This window comes from Drosophila tropicalis, unplaced genomic scaffold, assembly GCF_018151085.1.
Source record: "Drosophila tropicalis isolate 14030-0801.00 unplaced genomic scaffold, ASM1815108v1 contig_993, whole genome shotgun sequence".
Classification (NCBI taxonomy): domain Eukaryota; kingdom Metazoa; phylum Arthropoda; class Insecta; order Diptera; family Drosophilidae; genus Drosophila; species Drosophila tropicalis.
In genome coordinates this window covers 1,403,855-1,422,435 of record NW_027173497.1, presented here as the reverse complement: position 1 = coordinate 1,422,435, position 18,581 = coordinate 1,403,855, and the positions used below count along the sequence as shown (strand labels likewise).

The window sequence follows — 18,581 nt, the reverse complement described above, 5'->3', positions numbered from 1 at the left end:
TTATTTTGCATCTCTTTCTAAAACGTATAAGGCAAATGAAAAAAATTCTTCATTCTGCAGTAAAACATTTTTTTACCACGAAAGTTAAACTATGTATGTACAAATGTAAAATAATTTATATGTATACAATTTTAATGCTTTCTGTTCAATTTTTAATGTTGCAACATTAATAATAAAGAAGCATTTACGACCCATGCAAATCAATTAGGTCAGAAGCATTTTTATGGAACAAACTTTAATGAGATAAAAAATCATTGGTTCTGAACTCAATAATTTGATTCCGATGTAAGATTCTTAAAAAGGTTCATTAAGTGGAGTTTAGATGGCTTAAGTAAATTGGTTATTAAATGGATATTAATGTAACATAACGATAACGACAAAACAAGAGTATGTAGCATTTGGGATTCCCTCACGTGTCTTCTGTGTTGGGTTCCCTACTTAATGGGAGGATTGGCAAAGTATTTATCAATGTCACAATCATTCGAAATCATTTGCAGGCCATGAAAGGTTTCCCGTATATAAACTTTGCCTTCATCTCCTTTTCCTGAAAGCACGCGAATTTTCAATCAATTTGCCTTGAATGGGTTGGTGATTATAAGGACTTACCCAAAGTGCCCTCGCAGATGCGCTCTGTTAGAAGTTTGGCCAAAGCTTTGAATAACTCCTTTGTGGCTATTTTACGCTTGTAGTATGGATTGAGCCATTGCACCACTGACTTACTAATATTGATTTTATCCTGACTTAAGGCAACCTTTTTTTTCTCCTTATTTACGTTCTTCGTTTTCTGTTCCGTTTTCTCTGCTTTTGCTTCCATTCGATTTTCTAGCATTTGTCGAGCTGTGATGAAACTATTTCCAGGACTTTTGGCCATCTCTGTTTCAGATACTTCCCCTTTGTCGTTCTTAGAGGCTAGCATTTGGCGAGCAGTTATGAAACCATTGCAAACTGACTCTGGTTTAGTTTCCGCTTTGGTTTCAAAAACGATTTTTAGAGTTGATTTTGTTGATTCCCTTATTTCCTCCTTTTTTTCTACGAGCTCTTGATGAGATATGCGTTTTCTCCGATGGGTATCAAAGGTGCCATCTGAATTAGATAAAAGCTTGTATTTTCTTTGTCCTACAGCGGAATCGGGATCGAATTTATCTATCGCACATAGTTTTGTATTGTCGATTTCGGGGGGAATTGTCAACTCGTCAACTCCTTCATTCTCTAGTTTATGCAAACTATTTTCTTCACTCACGATTTTTTCTTCCGAATCTGAATCCGTTACTTCGTCTTCCGGCTCATTTTTCACCTCTGCTAATGGCTGTTCTTCCTCTATTTCCTCATTCTTTATTTTATCCTTCGTTGCATCTTTCCTAAAAAAGCTAGCAATTGTCGTTTGCTTGCTTTGATCCTGTTTAAAGCCCTTTTTCTCCCTCAAAGCTTTTGGCGGATCTTTGAGAGACTGTGGTTTATGTTCTTCCAGCTCCTTCAGCTTACGTTCAAAATAAGCGACACTTCCGCCTGTCCAGACACCCTTAGCGCTAGTCTCAGGCTTCGGCACATAATCAGCAATCAAAGGCATTAGCTTTGTTTTCGTTGTCAATTGTTTTATCGTTGAAATCTGGGATAAATTGGTTAAAAGGATCGGATCAGACAATTATATGGTATATTTGTTAGGTCACCTGTTTAGCCAATGCATGGCGATACATATTGGCTACTTTTTGCTGCCGAAACACTTCGTACTCCAGGTCCACGGCCATGGCTTCGAAATCATTGTAATTGAGGGCACTTCTAGGCTGCTGGTCTTCATCAGCCTTACATTTTTCCACATTCGCTTTAAGGGTGTCTATAATGGCAGTCAGATATTTTTCTCGCTGGCTATGCTTTAATCCGTGAATCTTTGCCTCTGTAGCCTGAGCGTGTTTTACTCGAGCTATCTGGGCGGGCGACTCCTGTTCCATTTGGCGTGCGGCTGAGATTTGTTTTCGTAACTTGAATTGCTTTTGTATAAAATCTTCGGCATCTTTTTTAGCACGTTTAGCCATTGAGGAGTGGCTTTCACCATCGGAATTGGATTCTCCGTCGGCATACTCCTGGGCTGCTCTCTTCACTCCAGCTCTTCCACCTGATTTAAATAAAAAATGTTAATTATGTGCTTATGGAGGTTAGTCTGTAAATAACGACCTTCATACAAATCCGCGCAATCCTGTAGGGAAATTTGAGATTTAAATTGATTGTCCATGCACAACCGATGGAACATTTCCAAAGCCTTTTCAACCCGCTTCGGGTGCTTGCAAACATCACATTGACCATTGCATTCCGGCGGCGGATCACCAAAGAAATCGGCAAATAGTCGATGGCGACAGCTGACCCTTTCACAGAAGTCCACAATTTTTTCGAATTGCTTTACTGCTCGCTCAGTGAGTAGTTCTCTATCGCCTCGACCGCGTGCTCTTTGTGAATCCTGCTGCAGGAGAAATCGTATGCTTTTCACATCTTCTCTTCCATAATACAGCCGGCAATATGACTGCAAGCCATCGCGTCCAGCTCTACCTGACTCCTGATAATAAGCGGCAATGTTTTGCGGACAGTCCCAGTGGATGACAAAGCGTACACTTGGCTTGTCTACGCCCATGCCAAAGCTATTTGTTGCGCAGATGATTGGATGCACGCCCTCCATCCAGCTCTCCTGGACCTGGGTGCGTTCTGCTGTCTTCAGACCTGCATGATAGGCGACTGCACCTACACCCTGCTTGGACACCCCTACGGCAACTCGCTCCACCTGGTCTCTGGTCCTGCAGTAGATGATTCCACAGCCACGCTGAGATTTGGGAGTCCCTTTAAATTCCTTTGGATCCCCCAAACAATGATGGGCGAATTCGGCCAAATGTTGGAAATCATCTTCGATGGAGTTCTTGTAAACGATATCGTAGAAAAGATTCCTGCGGAAACTTGGAGTGGAAAATTGTGCCACCGGTGTCTGCAAACGCAGTTGCTTGTAGATATCCTCCCGCACCTCCTTTGAGGCAGTCGCCGTCAGAGCCAGCCAAACAACATCCTTGTATTTGATTCGCAGGTCACCTAGCTTCAGATAGTCTGGGCGAAAGTCATGCCCCCACTGACTGACACAGTGCGCTTCATCCACCGCAAAATAGGCCAGTTTATTGTGCTTATAGAGTGACTGCAGCAGATCCTGGAAAAACTTTGTGGCCGCCTGCTCTGGAGTAATATAAAGGAACTTTATGTTTGTCTTGACCGCCTTTAGATCCATAATAACCCGATCACGCTCCTTGACAGTCATCTTGGAGTTAAGCGAGTCTGCCTGAATTTTTAGCTTCGTTAAATGGTCGATCTGATCCTTGATGAGAGCTAGCAGAGGTGAGAATACTATGGTCAGCTGGTTTTCTCGCATGAGTCCGGGCAACTGAAAACATAGTGACTTTCCGGATCCAGTGGGCATAGAGACGTACACATCCTGTTTCCCTATCGAAACCAATGTATCGTACTATCAGTTTACTCTTAACAAGCACAACAAATAAAATGCTGTGATCGGATGGAGTTAGGTGATTGAGAACTTTTGCGGTGTAATCGTTTTACCAGGTAATATATGTACATATGTACAATATATTGCGGCGTCAAAAAATCATTAACTTACTTTTCACTGCAGCATTTACCGCCCTTTCCTGAAGCTGCGACTTGAATTTCGTGTGTCCAAAGTGCCGATAAAGAGCCTCCACAGTGGAGTTATTTTCTGGCATTCTAGTCTGTTGTCATTAAAATATTTCGCGAAATAATAACAAACACCCGCCTGATTTTAGGCCTCAGCAGTATTTTTTTCTTGTGAGGGAAATTTGTGAATTTTTGGTATTTTTTCAGTAACAGGGCTCGCAATCAAAATGTTAAATAGATATCAAAGTTAAAATAAATTATGTCCATCTGCTAACCATCCGTTATCTTGTTTCAATTTTTAACATTTTAGAGTAATCTCTCAAGATTTTGGGCAGTTCGTTTTTAAAAATGTTGATGTCATCCAAATCGAATTCATTTTTGTAATTATTTTTGGACTTACTGGTGCCGATTGGCAAGTCCGCAAAACCGATTACCATAGCACCTATTTCAATAGTTGCTGAGGACAGGTAATTGTCTAAGGCAAAAAATAAATAAATCTGTTTTTGGGTTTGAATTTTTTATAAGCAATATTATTACACATACATATTGTTTTTTTTAATATAAAAAAAAAAATATATATATATATTAAATTCCATGTAATTCTATGAGCAATGTACATTTACTAACGTCATTTATCAATAGGAACAAGCATTCAAAAAACAGTGACTTCTTTGATTAACTCGATATTTTCGACGTTATAAAAAAATATATTTTAATTTAATTTGAATTTTGCCATTCATTGTTTACGTTTTCAATCAAAAATCAATCGGACTGCGTGGGAAACAATTTTATTGGATTGTAGATATGTAAATGAAGAAATGTTGGGAAACAGGTATCAGTCATACCAAAAATCTGTTGTACATATTCAAAAGAAAAGAGATTGGCGGCATCAATCAAGTTTGGCAACGGATTGCAGCTCATGGGTAGCGGCTCAACAACTCTTAGAAAATGTTGACATCGATAAACCATCCATCGATAGCGAGGCGATTCAAATTCGGTATTTAATAGAACCCTGTATTTGATCCAGTATTTTAACAGAGCTATGGTTTCGTGTGGCTAGAGCTGAGAGTCGAGCGATGAAAAACACAGTCGATATATCGCAGTTCCATAGATGAAGCTATCGATGGATTCCCATCTGCAGTATAAAGAAAGTGGCGAACGTGAGTGGTCGTGCTGGGCGAGTTGCGTTGATTTGGTTTTTTTTTTACGTGGTTTTTGGTCGTTTGTGTGGCTGTTCGTGTGTGCTGCTTTTTGTTATTTTTTTTTAATTTTTGTCGCCCATTAATACAAAAGCCAAAGAGTCGTAAAAATGCATGGTAATGAACCACCAGTGCAAAGCAGCAGCAAGTACCGGTAAAGATGCTATAGTTTGTGCAAGTGTGTGCGGTGTCTGACGCAAGGAAACAAGGAATAAATTCAAAAAAATAATAATACCAATATAAAAGAATTTAATAGTCAAGCAGCAGCAACAGCAACAACAATAACGCAGTTAATAACATCAACAATAATAGTCGGTGCCGCTTTTTATCTGTTCATCTTTGTGTTGCTGCCTCCCCTCCTTCCCATCACCACTCTAATACTTTTCTGTTTGCTTCAGCGCCGTGTGATAAGCCGCTAGAAAAGGTAATCATCATTTCGTGAAACAGAAAATGTTGATATATCAACCAAGCAGAAGCGCCGGCTGCAGAAGGAGCGGCATCCACAATTGCAACAGCAACATGTTGCCAGAAAAGCCGGGAACTCTATTTTTTCCTCGCTGTAGTACTACAAATGTGATATTTTTGGGACTCTTTCTCACCCTACTACTAATTCTACCCAGCACGACGCTGGCAGAAAATGTCAGCCTTAGCAGCTCTCTTAGCACATCGCCACAAGTTGCGGCTTTGGCTGCACCCCATCCCAATCCAAATCCCGTACCAGGATTAGGTGCCGGTCCGTCCATACTGGAGCAATTCAGCCCCAATTGTAGTGCTGTGACCCAAATCTTCCAGGCCAGAGGTATCGATGCCAACGAAATACCACAAAGGCCCAGTAATGGTAAGTTGTATGTTTTTATTAAAATAGTCCTCCACGGATAGTATTTAAAGATGGAATTTCCTATTATCAAATCTAGAGCTACTCACCATACTTATACATAAGTATATACCAAAAAGGGTTATAGGAAAAGTGTTAATTGGAATTTCCAAGTAAAAAATTTCACATTTCTTTTACTGCTATTAAAATGTTCTAAATCTTTTAACGTGACAGGGACTTGCTAACTCTTGAAAGTTAATTTTTCGTGTTGATATTTTATATTTTGCCTTTTGGCACCAGACGGCCCAGTGTATTGGATGCTATGGGTCTTACTAATATTTTTTTTCTTTGATAAGTGAAACAGCATTTAATCAGTATAGGAGCAGCTTCTCTATTAACTAACGTACATACATTTGAAAAACGTTGCCAGTTAAGCAACAGTCAATCATCTATTCTGTCGTTGGGAGGGCTGCGCGAAATTTAATCAAATGCTGCCGCTTATCAGACGACTAAAGAAGGCATGAACGAACTAACGAATGAAGGTAGACAACAAAAACAAGAAGAAGGAGGAGTTGTACAAGAAGAAGAAGAAGACGCATACAATTTATGACTCACCTTTATGAAACACAAAAAGAGGCCAAGAAAGACAGACCGAAACAGAAGTAAGGAAGAGGGTGAAAAGAGGGAGAAAGAAACGAAATGCCGACAGATAGAGAATAAAATCCTGAACTGCATAATTTAAACGATTTCAATGACACATTGATTAATATTAAAGACAACACGAATTGAGAACTGACCCCGAGAATTGGTGTGGTGGAGAGTTTACCTGTTTCAACTATCTTCTCTTCCCTTTCCTTCCTATCACACTCCTCACTACCACTCCATGAACGAGTCTGTCCATGTCCACCATGCATTTTAACTGAAATTATGAACGAACAGTGCATTTACCCAAAAGATAAAGAAGTGGAAAGGAGGAGATGAGGGGAAAAAATAACCAATCAAGCTACATTGAAAACCAAAAATAAACAAAAGCAAAGACTCAGGTAAAGGGAAAGGGCACAACAACAAGGGGTCGGCAGTAAGAATAAGAAAAACAAAAAAAGCAGAGGCTGAAACATTTTACCTGGTCAACAAATCAAACAAAAGACTAAGGGCAAGAGACATCAAGAAATGGAAGAGGTCGAGAATGTTATAGAGAGTGAAAGAGATAAAGATTAATAGGGGTGGCGGGGGAGAGAGACAGAAAATCTTTTGCAACTTATGTCAATTAAGCGTTTTTAATTCGGCCTTTATACAAATTAACCCAAAACCAAGCACAAGGCACTTCCACTTACACTTCGAGTGCCGAGCAGTGTCTTCTGTGCCTGTTTGCGTGCGTGTCTGTGTGTGTAAAAGCAGTGTGACAACATTCTTCTCCAAATCAGTTTTCTTTCTCTTTTTCTCAGACTGTCCTGTACCTCTAAAATATGTTTGAAAGGAAGTTCATACCTTTTTTAAAAAGGCAAAAATTGATATTACATGTGCCGCGTATTTTAGAATAACTTTTAGATAGTTATACCAACCTTACATTTTAATTTATATTACGAATCTTGTGTTCCCAAAAGAGATTTCTTAAGACTTGTTCGCTTACTGCTTCATCTATGGGCTGGACTGGACTGAAGTGGACTCGAGTGGTGTGGAGTGCAGTGGACTTGCAAATGGACACTGGTACCTTGAGATTTATTTTTTCGCCTTTAATACCCTTGCGAAAAGCAGATATATTGATTTTGGTCAGATGTACATATATACATACATATGTATGTCACATTTTTGATTTAGAATTCGTCTTATTAAAAGCACTGCATATGCCGATCTCAAACGAATCGGACAAACATATTGAATGGTTCATACTCGACAAACAATCTGTTAGGAATCGAATAATTGATCATGAATTGTATGGCTTTGGTTACTATCATAACCAAACTGGTTAATTAGCAGGATCACATAATATGTTTTGATGTTACCAACATGATGATTTTTCACATTACAACAACATAACAAATTAGGGTATATAAACTTCGGCTAGTGCAAAGTTCGCGTGAACTCCTGACTTTTTTTGGGGTGGAGTTCCAATAGAGGTGTGTATGTGTATATATGTATATGTACATATATGTATGCATGTGTGTGTCTGTTGGGGGCTGGTTGGAAGAGGGAATAGCAACAAGCAGTCAACGCATGCGCCATTTAGGATACCAATCTACCTTGATAATGGTCTACATGGACATGCCGACTTCAGGTTGTACTCTTTTCGGTCAGAAAGAGAGAGAGAGAGAGTAGAAATTTGTCTTTTCCGTTTTCAAGTTAATTCGCGTGGAATTTTTATTCCTTTTCGCTTTATTTTGGCTTCAATTTGAAAGCGTTGGAGGACAGGATGAATATGAATCATTGATCATCTCTCATTCTCTGCGGTTTACTTATTATTGTAAATACACTCAAATAAAAACATACACATATGTATGTACATATGTATGTACATATTTTGACTAAATAAATAGTATGTATGTATACTTTAAGGCAATAAAACAGTTAATCACCAGAAAGTCTTCATTCGACCATGGAGGAGTTAGATGACACCTATCTTTAGCAGCAAAAGAAAACAACAACAACTGACAGTTTAGACGCTTCAATAAAGATGCACTTCCTGTAGAGCAAAATCATCTACATTGACATAGGGAAGGCAACCATTGGAGGAAAACTGCATGCACAATGTAAGCAATGCATAAATACCAAAAATAGGAGGAGGAGAAAATAAATACATATTCTTCATTCTTAAAGTCAACAATGAATCAGCCCAGTTTTTTTTCTGATCGCACTGATTTCTGTCGTGCTTTTTGATTCAGTTTGGTGCATAAAACTCTGGTTTACCCAGAGCAAGGCAAACCACGTTGCTTATTAATCATTTTAAAGCAACCAGCAAAGTAAATGGACGTCTTCTTTTCCCTGCCCCTTTATCTCAGTAACTCTCTGTATTTTAGTTGGACCTTTTTCTGGCATTGGTTTTTTATACCCTTGCAGAAAGGGTATATTAATATTGGTCAGAAGTGTGCAACGCATAGAACGAAGCATCTCCGACCATACAAAGTATATATATTCTTGATCAGCACGACGAGACGAGTTCAAATAGCCATGTCCGTCCGTCCGTCCGTCTGGATCAACGCAAACTCCTCCTAGACCGAAAGAGCTACAGAGCTGAAATTTTGCACGTATGCTTGTATATACTGCAGGGGTTGTATATCTCGGATTCAGCCGGATCGGACCACTATATCATATAGCTCCCATACAAACCCCAAAGTCACGAACAGTGACTTTTCTCAATAACTTCGTTATTTTCAGTGCTTTTACGGTGAAATTAGAGAGTTTATTACGCCTATAAACGACTGTGCCAAGTTTGATTAAGATCGGATGACTATATCATATAGCTCCCATAGGAACGATCGGTGGAAAACAGTGACTATGATCAATATCTTCGTTATTTCCTATGATTGTAGGCCATTCTTTCGCAAACATAAGCCTTTTTAGATAAAACTTTCTTCCAAATTGATGGCTAATAGGTAAAGAAAGAGTTACCAAAAAAGTTGCAAGGGTATACAAACTTTGACGCGGTCGAAGTTGGCCACGGCCCTCTGGTTACATTTATAAGGAACTGCTGGTCTGTGCTTCATTCTCTCTGAATTCATTTCATCTTTAAAAACGCTTTACACTCCGATGGATTTCGCAATCTTTGCAAATTTGATTGCTGACTCAAATATAAAAAGGACAACAACTGAATCGAGTATAAAATAGCTCACATTTAAACAAACAAAGCGGGCATCAGCAAAATGGCTTAAAACGAATTGTGCCGACAGATATCGAAACCGAAACCGAAACTGAAGCGATCGTGCACAGATTTGAAGAGATATCAATTAATTGCCAGTATTGTGCAAGTGACGAGCATCCGAAAAACTAGGTAGAGACCCCGTCGTCGTACTTACGGCTAGAATATTTATCTGGTCCTCCTCCTCCCCCTCTCCTACTCGTCTCTCAAGGGCCCGCTCGACTCATTCAAATGAAAAAAAGGTCAAACATGGCAACTTTTTCCTCTTGTCCATATTCAAGATGATGCCCCTGTGTGGTCTTTCTCTGCTTCTCCCTCCCTCCGTCCCTTCCTGACTCTGGTAGCCTGGTACTATGGTGCATCGTGAAACATTTTGTCTGTGGATCCTTAAACAAGTTCTCTCTTGTTGTTGTAGCTTGGTAGGTTGCCGCAGCATTCCAATTCCTGACCAAGTTGAAGCAGTGACTTTCATACATAAGGAACATACATATATACATAGCAAGAGTCGTCATGCCTGATGCAAAAGGAGGATGGAGAGAAAAGATGGACGAAGGCAACCACTGAACTACGGGTTTCTTTCTTTTGTGGTTTCGCTTAACCATTTTTAGGAGTTTTGTCTGCTTTTAACACTTTTTTGAACATGTTTTGTTGAAGTTCCGAACGCATATCCAATTGTTTTCATTCAAACATTTTCTCACGCTCTGATTATAGATTGCGCAATGAACAACAACAAAATCTATACTGAATAACAATTACATTTTAGTGTACATATCTATTACCATTCCAAACACCACATACACAACATAATTAAGCGGTTAAAGACTTGAGGCGTTTCCGCCCTCTCCTTTACTTTGGCCTAAACCGAAAAGTTCTTCTCCTCCTCCTTCGACTCGTTGGCAAATGAAGCATTAAATCGTGCAAACCTACAAAGTACTAACTACAACTACATGTAACTTATAATTTGGACTCAGACTCCAACCCCAAGCTTCTCCTAAGATGCTAATGATAATACAACTACGCAAAATGGGCAAAAGAAGTGCTCAAAATAGGGTGAGCGCTTAACAGTATGATCTAGGCCAACTTGAGATGTAAGCCAAATTATGTTCAAAAGTTGTAGATCCTAAAGAATCCGTTTTTCTGTCGCTGACAATAGTACAAAATGCAAAAGGAACAATTAACGCGATCAGTAATCAAATTTAATGCTGGCCAATCTAGCTGAAGTAATACCTTAGACATTGTTTGCCAGATATTTAATCCCAAGGTTAAGTGGTAAAGAATTTTTGCATGAAATACTTGCAGTAAGCATTAAGGAACAACAAACAGTTAGCAAAGAAAATTGAATGCAGGCAATTGCATTTCAGTTGTAGTTGTAAATATCAGGCTTAAGGCTAGAGCGACCTTTGATGTTGAGTCGGTGTCGGTGTTGAGGTCTGGGATTGGGATCCGGGTAAGAGTAGTATTTCGTCGAGGTTTTCTTAATGATCTTTTAGCCTAAAAGTTTTAGGCACGCACGTAGCCTGACATTAATTACAACTCAAGTTTGTGAAAGAGAGAGAGGGAGAGACGAAAATAGAGGTCAGTGTAATGTAGAGTTCCCATCGATGCCTTGGAACTTATGCTTATCTGCAAACATGCCATCAATGTATAGCTGGCGTAAATTAACAAATCTCGCCATATGACCCAATTAAGTTAACAACAACAACAGCACTGTAAAACAACGAGAGAAGAGAAAAGGAGTCGATAGGAATGAGGAAAGGAATGCTATGGGATGGGAGGCGTTCCCCTTGAAGATACTGATTTGTGCGGCAATTTAACATTCGTCATGCTTGAAGGCAAAATGAACAAAAAAGAAAAATGTAACTAAAGTCCAGTATAGTTAATTTAGTACATTGGGTAGCCTGCAAATTGTTGCTTGCTCTAGGGGCAAACAAAAAGTCATCGCTTTTGTTTGATTTTCCTTATGGAAATGTCATTAGGTCAGACAATTGGGCAAATTCCCTGGAAAGTTCAAGAGTTTGTCACCTTTTTAATGAATTAATTACAAATTGCTGAGAGCTTCCCTTAGATTAATATTTGTGTAGGGGCACAAAACTAGTTTCAAATATCGCTGCTCATCTGAAGCGCCAGTTGAGCTCGCTTTTTCTGACTGTGGGCTGCGTGTGGGCTCGGGTTCACGTTTCTATGTTCAAAATTTGTTGATCTGCGACTTGTTTGGTGCTATGTTTTGAATTCTGTTTTGTTTTTTTTTTCTTACCTTGCGATTCTCAAAATTGTTTTAATTTTATTATTTTATTTTTATTATTGAGGTTGAAGTTTAGATTTTAGCTTGTGTGTGGACGTCGACGAAGGAAAGACGGGGTTCCGGTAGCTGTTTGGTCTATAAAAACCAAAGATTTATAGCCTCTGGCCCGCTCTCTTGACATTCTTTGTACATATTTGAAATAAATAAATTTTTAAAATCTTGTTTGGATTTTATGTGAATTTAATGTGCCAGTCAAAGGCTGGGCATAAAACCGATTCATTCACGTATCGATCGATCGATCGATTTCCAAACAACCGATCTATAATGAAATTATCACTAAATTTTATGGGCTTACATTTTAATTTCTAAACAATCATATTATTTTGTTTATTTTATGATGGAATTTTTGGGTGTGTGTGTGTGTGTGTGTTTGAGAAAATTTATGATTATTGTTCTCCCGTCACGATAAAATTAAAAGATGAATGCCTCTCTTCACTTTCTCTACACATTTGTCCCGATAGTCCTGATCTCACTTACCAAAATCTCAGACGATTGCAAACGAAAAGAAGAACATTGAACTGGGCCACAATTCAGGCCAAGCATTTAAGGCACCTCGCAAATCGCTCTGGCCAGTAAATCGCTTGGACATCAGGCAACACTGATGCCGGCACCCCAGAAACGGAAACATTATCATTACATTTTAAGCATTCACCTCCTTTTTTTTTTGTTCCCTCTTAATGACCCAAAAACACGCGCCTCATAACGGCATTAATGAAATATATAAATTCCAATCTGCAGACCTTTATCGACCTGTGTGAGCAGTGAACCAAACCATTTTTTGATGTATGTATGTATGTATGTATGTATGTGCTTTGTATTTTTGTAAACATATTCGCATTAAGAAGCATCTTCGGCCACAAAAAGTACGTTTCGGAAATTTTAATCAAAAAAATAACTCACGCGACGTCACTCACATTTTTTCCACACGACATGCACTTGCATTTGTATTTGAGCTCATAATGAATGCCGAAATAATTAATTAAACAACGAATTAAACTAGAGAAGTTTTATTCTCCAATATATTTCTGCATAAAAAAGTCAAATTTGAGTAGTTGACCGACCAGCCATTTCATTATCTTCTGCACAATAAATGAATTAATATGACAGTGATCAAGAATATCTTTTGGCTGTAACAATATTTCGGCGACTTTAATATTCCGCTTCACCCTATGGGTGCATGGTACAAAAATAAACATAAAGAATTTGCCCGAGAATAAGATGTTTCCCTCTTACAGCAGCGAAAGCTTTTGCAATGTCGGAATTGTAAGTCCTTTTTGTTCCGCAATGAATGAAATGGGTGGTAGTGAGCTAGCCAAACAAACGAAGCGACCGGACGATAGATGGGTGATGGCGGCAAAAGATGCAAGTCCCTGGGCCTGTAAAGATACAACTCTGAAACAGGTAGAGAGTGCGAGTACAAGTGCGAGTGCGAGACAGGATACAGACTGTCGGCAAAACTAAAAAGAATCGCAGCCAGTCGAGTTGACTTGTGTTGAGCTACGATGAGCTAAGGTGAAAGACAAGATTTCAATGAACTTCTACCCACATAGAATATTTCATATTGCTCACACAACATGCAGTGCAAACAGCTGATAAAAATGCAATTCAGATACTGAAGATCAGACAGGAAAGGAGACACACAATTTATTAGACAACTGATACCTTTGCACACAAGCGAACAAACACGAAACAATTTTCCCTTCTTTCTTCCTCTTTTTCGTTTTTTCTTTTCCTATTTTAGGGCTAGTTTGCATTGAAATCAAAATCCATTTGTCAGCAACTTTTTGGTGGTTGATTTTCCATTACATTCTTTTCTATTGTCACCGGCAATTCCAATCGCAATGCTAATGCCAGGATTGCAGGCTAACAATTGCCACAAATGTCTTTATTTGCAAATCGATTATACTTACTTGCCAAATGCATCTTCATAGAAAAAAAAATATTGAATGGCCGGCCGATGGCCTGAAAGATACATATGCTATCTGATACTGAAAGTAGTTATTACTAATGCTTGTTTACATTCCATTCTAGGAATATATACAATGATATTTACTTATTCATAAGTAATGAATTTACTAACAACAAATATTTTAAGTAAAAATAGCAATTTGGCAAATGGACGTTCTTCCATAATCAACTAGACATCATGCTCTGTTACATATTTTGTTGGTACAATGGTACAATGGCTACTTTTTGAGTACTTATGCGTAATTTTCACTTATGCAGTTGTGCAGTCTCAAGCAACCGTTTAATTTTTGGTGCCTCCTTATTTTTGATTTGTGGTAATTATCAGGATGTTCAGTTCAGCTTATTGTACTTGGTATAGATATGTGTGTAACAAGTTATTATATTCTGCAAACATTTACTAGAAATGTTATCCCTTCCAAACGGTACTAATTCAAAGCATGGCGTTCTAGGTCCAATATAATAATGACGCCTGTTTTATTTTTATGCTTCTCACACATTTTAAACTTAAACACAATTTACAGGCTTCCTCTATTAGCAGTTAGCACTTCTGCCTCCGCTTCCAACTATCCAGGGTTCCCTTCTTCAACTTTAGCGGCTTTTACAGAGACGGGAGCTGTTTGTAGTTATTTTGTTTCGGGCAAACAGGTAAGCACATATGTATGTGTGTATGTACATATTTAGGTGTGTGGGCACACACAAACATAGTTACGTGTTTTCATGTAAATTCTTCTCAAAAGCAAGTCAGAGTCGCTGCATGAGAGTCAATTGACGCTTTGTTTTATAGCTTCCAACTCGTAAAATAATGAACAACAAGTCTCGCTTATTCTTCCCATTTCCCATACTTATACTTAAACCCATACTATACTCATTTTCCCCATTCCGACTGGCACCTTCACCAAGGGACCAAAAAAAAAAAAAAACCAACCCAGTGGTCCGGGGCTACCATTGTCCGTGGAGAAGTTTGTATACCCTTGCAAGGTTTTCTGTAAGCTTTCGCATTTCCGTCAAAACACAGCCGAACAAATAAAACTGGAGCTTGATATATATTACATAGATATCCGATTTTGATCAGATTTCGATATATGGTATTGTGGACCGCTCCGGCCATATTTGAGATATATGTATGTATATGTATTGAATGGTCTAGAAGGAGATGCTTCGATCTAATCCAAAATTTATATACCCTTTCTGCAAGGGTACAAAAACAAAAAAAAAAAAAAAGAGAACTTGGAAAGTTGGTGTCCAGGTTCACAAGGCGCCGACGGCGTGGAAGACTGGAAACCACCAAAGGTGATGACTGCTGTAATTGTTGTTGTTTCTTGGTAAAAGGTGTTGCTCACACACACATTCTCTCACACTCATGGGATATACATATTTTCTTTGATGCAACAACGAAACGAGACGGATACTCTCTTTGAATTTTCTGTTGAAGTTGGTTTTTGATTTTTGACATGCAGTCTTTTGGCATCGAGAGACCATGCATCCATCTATACACACACACACACATACCAACAGTACATACGTAGGATGTAATCTAGTATATGTACCTGTATATACATATGTATATATATATATATATATATATGTACATATATAATATATATTTTATATTATAATATATGCACATATATGTACGTGGAAGTCTGTGTTGAAGAAGCAATGTCAGATGCGGCTAGGCTTTTAAGTTTGCTTTTAATGTTTCGGATATGGTCCGGGTTTTTAATCCATTTTAGGTAAGGTCGTTAGCAACATTAAATTTGTTATTGTTATGAATTAAAGGATTTCCGATTTCAGATTTTGATAAAATTTGCTAGACTTACAGATTTGGCAAGTTACGTGTGTAACTTGAGATGCTAGTTCGTAATAATCGCTATATAAAAAAATTAATTTCAATTTTGACAATCAAACAAAACAATCTCGAATAAAAAAAGACACATTTCAAACTTGTGATGCTTTTCTTTTTATCTGTTACATGCCTTTGTAACTCAACCCAATTTTTTTAAATGTTGTTTTCCTTGCATTGAAATCATTGAAAATCGACTAACCAAATTTTACATAACAAGAAATAGCCCCGATTACCATTACAACAATGCATTGTCAATCATGTGTGTGTATCTTGTGTGTGATATACACATACATATGTACATACATACATGTGAAAAGTATTTGTACTTAGTAATATATCATTTAAATCACCACTTTATTCTGAGGTTACCTTCTTCTCATCTTTGCGTGCTTAGATCCTATTCCCATTTTAAGAGTAACAATAATAATAAATTCCCTTTCATAAAAGATATCTAAAACAATTTTCTCCCCATCTTTCTGTACACGTGAGTCAGCCCATTGTGCCGCACAGCGTTAGTCCGCAGTGCCTTGGAGTCTAAGATTCTCTCATTTAAAGTAACTCTTGGCCATTTCCTGTCCTCTATTAGTAAATCAAATAAATATTATTGTGGCTTGCGGTTAAAATAAATTTTTTTGTTTCTCTCTCTCTCTCTCTCTCTCTCTCTTTCTCTTGTCTTTGTATCTCCTTGAAGTATATCATCGCCTACGGCTGTCGGCATCTGCAAATTAACAACACACAATACTGAAAATAACATGATGACACGCACTTGACGATGTCTCTCTCCAGTCATTTCCATCCCCGTCCATGCCTGCATATCCAAGAGGAAAGACTCGTGCCCGACTATAAATTAGGCACATCTTTCAATCAGGCCAAATTTAGAGATAAAAACCTACCACACAAAAATTAGCAGTAATAATTAGATGTGTGTGTGTGTGATTGTGTTTGTAGGTCTCCCAACAAAGACCCTTCAACAGAAAAATATCTACAATTATCGCACGCCAACGTCAACTTCTTCGGCTTGCCTTCAAATCATTTGTTGTTTTGTCTTATGTCAAGTACATAATAATCATAATTTGTATACAATTTTTGACAGGTGCGCGAGTTGCGCTTTTTTCTTAGCTTCGTTCTTCCTTTTCTTCCAATTTTCGACCCCTCCATCTTGCGCCATACCTCCAGATTCTACACCTACTTGGTTGCGGTCGACAACAGGGAAATCACTTGGCACTGTCTGAAAAGTTAATCTTGTTCACTTGTTGCATGTCATGCCACAAATGTCGCTTAATTATAAAGATCAGACCGAGCATGGAGGAATGATGCGCAGTGAACGGCGAGACCTAGGCAGAGTGGGATCATCGAGCAGTAAATAAGGAAATATAATCATAGTCAAGTTTTTTTTGTAATATTTGTAAGTCCCTTCTACATTTTTAACTTTTGCAGAGGGTCAGATGTTTATAATGCAAAAAAGAAGACGATATATAAAGTCGATATACGTATCTCAGCAAATGAAAAGATGTTTATACCCTTGCAAAAAGGGTATATTAATTTTGGTCAGAAGTGTGCAACGCATAGAACGAAGCATCTCCGACCATACAAAGTATATAAATTCTTGATCAGCACGACGAGACGAATTCAAATAGCCATGTCCGTCCGTCCGTCCGTCCGTCTGGATCAACGCAAACTCCTCCTAGACCGTAAGAGCTACAGAGCTGAAATTTTGCAGCCTTTTTTTTTGCCTGTATATACTGCAGGCGTTGTATATCTCGGATTCAGCCGGATCGGACCACTATATCATATAGCTCCCATACAAACCCCAAAGTCACGAACAGTGACTTTTCTCAATAACTTCGTTATTTTCTAGGTTATTATCGTGAATCTTAATATTAGAGAGTTTATTACGCTTATAAACGACTGTGCCAAATTTGATCAAGATCGGATGACTATATCATATAGCTCCCATAGGAACGATCGGTCGAAAACAGTGACTTTTGTAAATAACTTCGTTACTTTTACCGCGATTGTTTTCAAATTAAACATTTCTTAATTTAATATATCTGTTAATGACTGTGTCGAATTTGATAAAGATCGGGTGACTATATCATATAGCTCCCATAGGAACGATCGGTGGAAAACTGTGACTTTGGTCAATGTCTTCGTTATTTCCTATGATTGTACGCCATTCTTTCGCAAACATAAGCCTTTTTAGATAAAACGTTCTTCCACATTGATGGCTAATAGGTAAGGAAAGAGTTACCAAAAAAGTTGCAAGGGTATACAAACTTTGACGCGGTCAAAGTTAGCCCCGGCCCTCTGGTTTTATTATTATTAGCAAAACATTCACTGAAATGGTTTAAAAACTAAGCACATTTTTTAATTAGAATATGTCTAGATAAGAAAATATGATTACTTTAGGAACAAGGATTTTTTAGTAGCAACACTATCCTCATTATATCTGGCTTGTAACCTGTACAGATTTAGGCCCCATTGTAATAAAAATTGCACTAATGCTCCTATATCATCGTTTATTTGCAATCGAAGTCTCTTTCATTTATGAGAATTAGGTTCAATGCATCTTTAGTAATTTGAGTTTACATTATTTTAGGTCATCGTCATTAAAACAATCAGTAGTATAAGAAAAAGAAGTTATTTTTGTACCCAATTGATGTGCTCTTGTGCCCCAATTGGTGGCACTCTGTTGGGGGTCAGATGTGATACAATGAAGCCATTCTCGAACGAAATAGAAAATGGAATTGATTAAAAAAACACATACCGAGCATTCATAATTAATTAAATCAATGATCGCACACAGCTAAGAACACAATAAATGAAGTATGGGAAATAAATTTAAAATATAGGTGCATATATACATATTACATACATATATTTAAATCTACAAACACACGCTGTGAAAACAGGTAGATAAAAGCAGTAACGATCACGACAACGAA

General features: G+C 38.1%; 2 protein-coding genes across 3 annotated transcripts in view; one reads left to right on the top strand and one right to left on the bottom strand.

Annotated features, from left to right (window-relative positions):
• Window positions 1-218: 218 nt before the first annotated feature.
• RecQ5 (RecQ5 helicase) lies at window positions 219-3,844 on the bottom strand. Its single transcript, XM_068302453.1, has 5 exons — window positions 3,641-3,844; window positions 2,170-3,468; window positions 1,668-2,110; window positions 607-1,606; window positions 219-544 (listed from the first exon to the last, which is right to left on the bottom strand). Exons 1-5 carry the CDS (start codon window positions 3,741-3,743, stop codon window positions 435-437), a joined length of 2,955 nt encoding a protein of 984 aa, XP_068158554.1. The 5' UTR covers window positions 3,744-3,844; the 3' UTR covers window positions 219-434.
• A 961-nt stretch (window positions 3,845-4,805) lies between these two features.
• Window positions 4,806-18,581, top strand: part of dlp (dally-like) — a 36,959-nt gene continuing 23,183 nt past the window's right edge. Inside the window, exons 1-2 of one of the 2 annotated variants that reach the window (XM_068302438.1) lie at window positions 4,806-5,007; window positions 5,252-5,691. In XM_068302438.1, coding sequence (XP_068158539.1) covers window positions 5,304-5,691 — 388 coding nt within the window. In that variant the 5' untranslated portion in view covers window positions 4,806-5,007; window positions 5,252-5,303. Of the gene's footprint in view, window positions 5,692-18,581 lie in introns of both variants that reach the window. The other variant, XM_068302437.1, reaches the window with a different exon arrangement.

Coding starts and splice junctions, on each gene's coding strand:
- RecQ5 (XM_068302453.1), bottom strand. CDS start 3,743: ATGCCAGAAAATAACTCCACTGTGGAGGCTCTTTATCGGCACTTTGGA. Junction 1,607..1,667: donor GCCATGCATTGGCTAAACAG/GTGACCTAACAA, acceptor AATTTATCCCAG/ATTTCAACGATAAAACAATT. Junction 545..606: donor CATCTGCGAGGGCACTTTGG/GTAAGTCCTTAT, acceptor GCGTGCTTTCAG/GAAAAGGAGATGAAGGCAAA.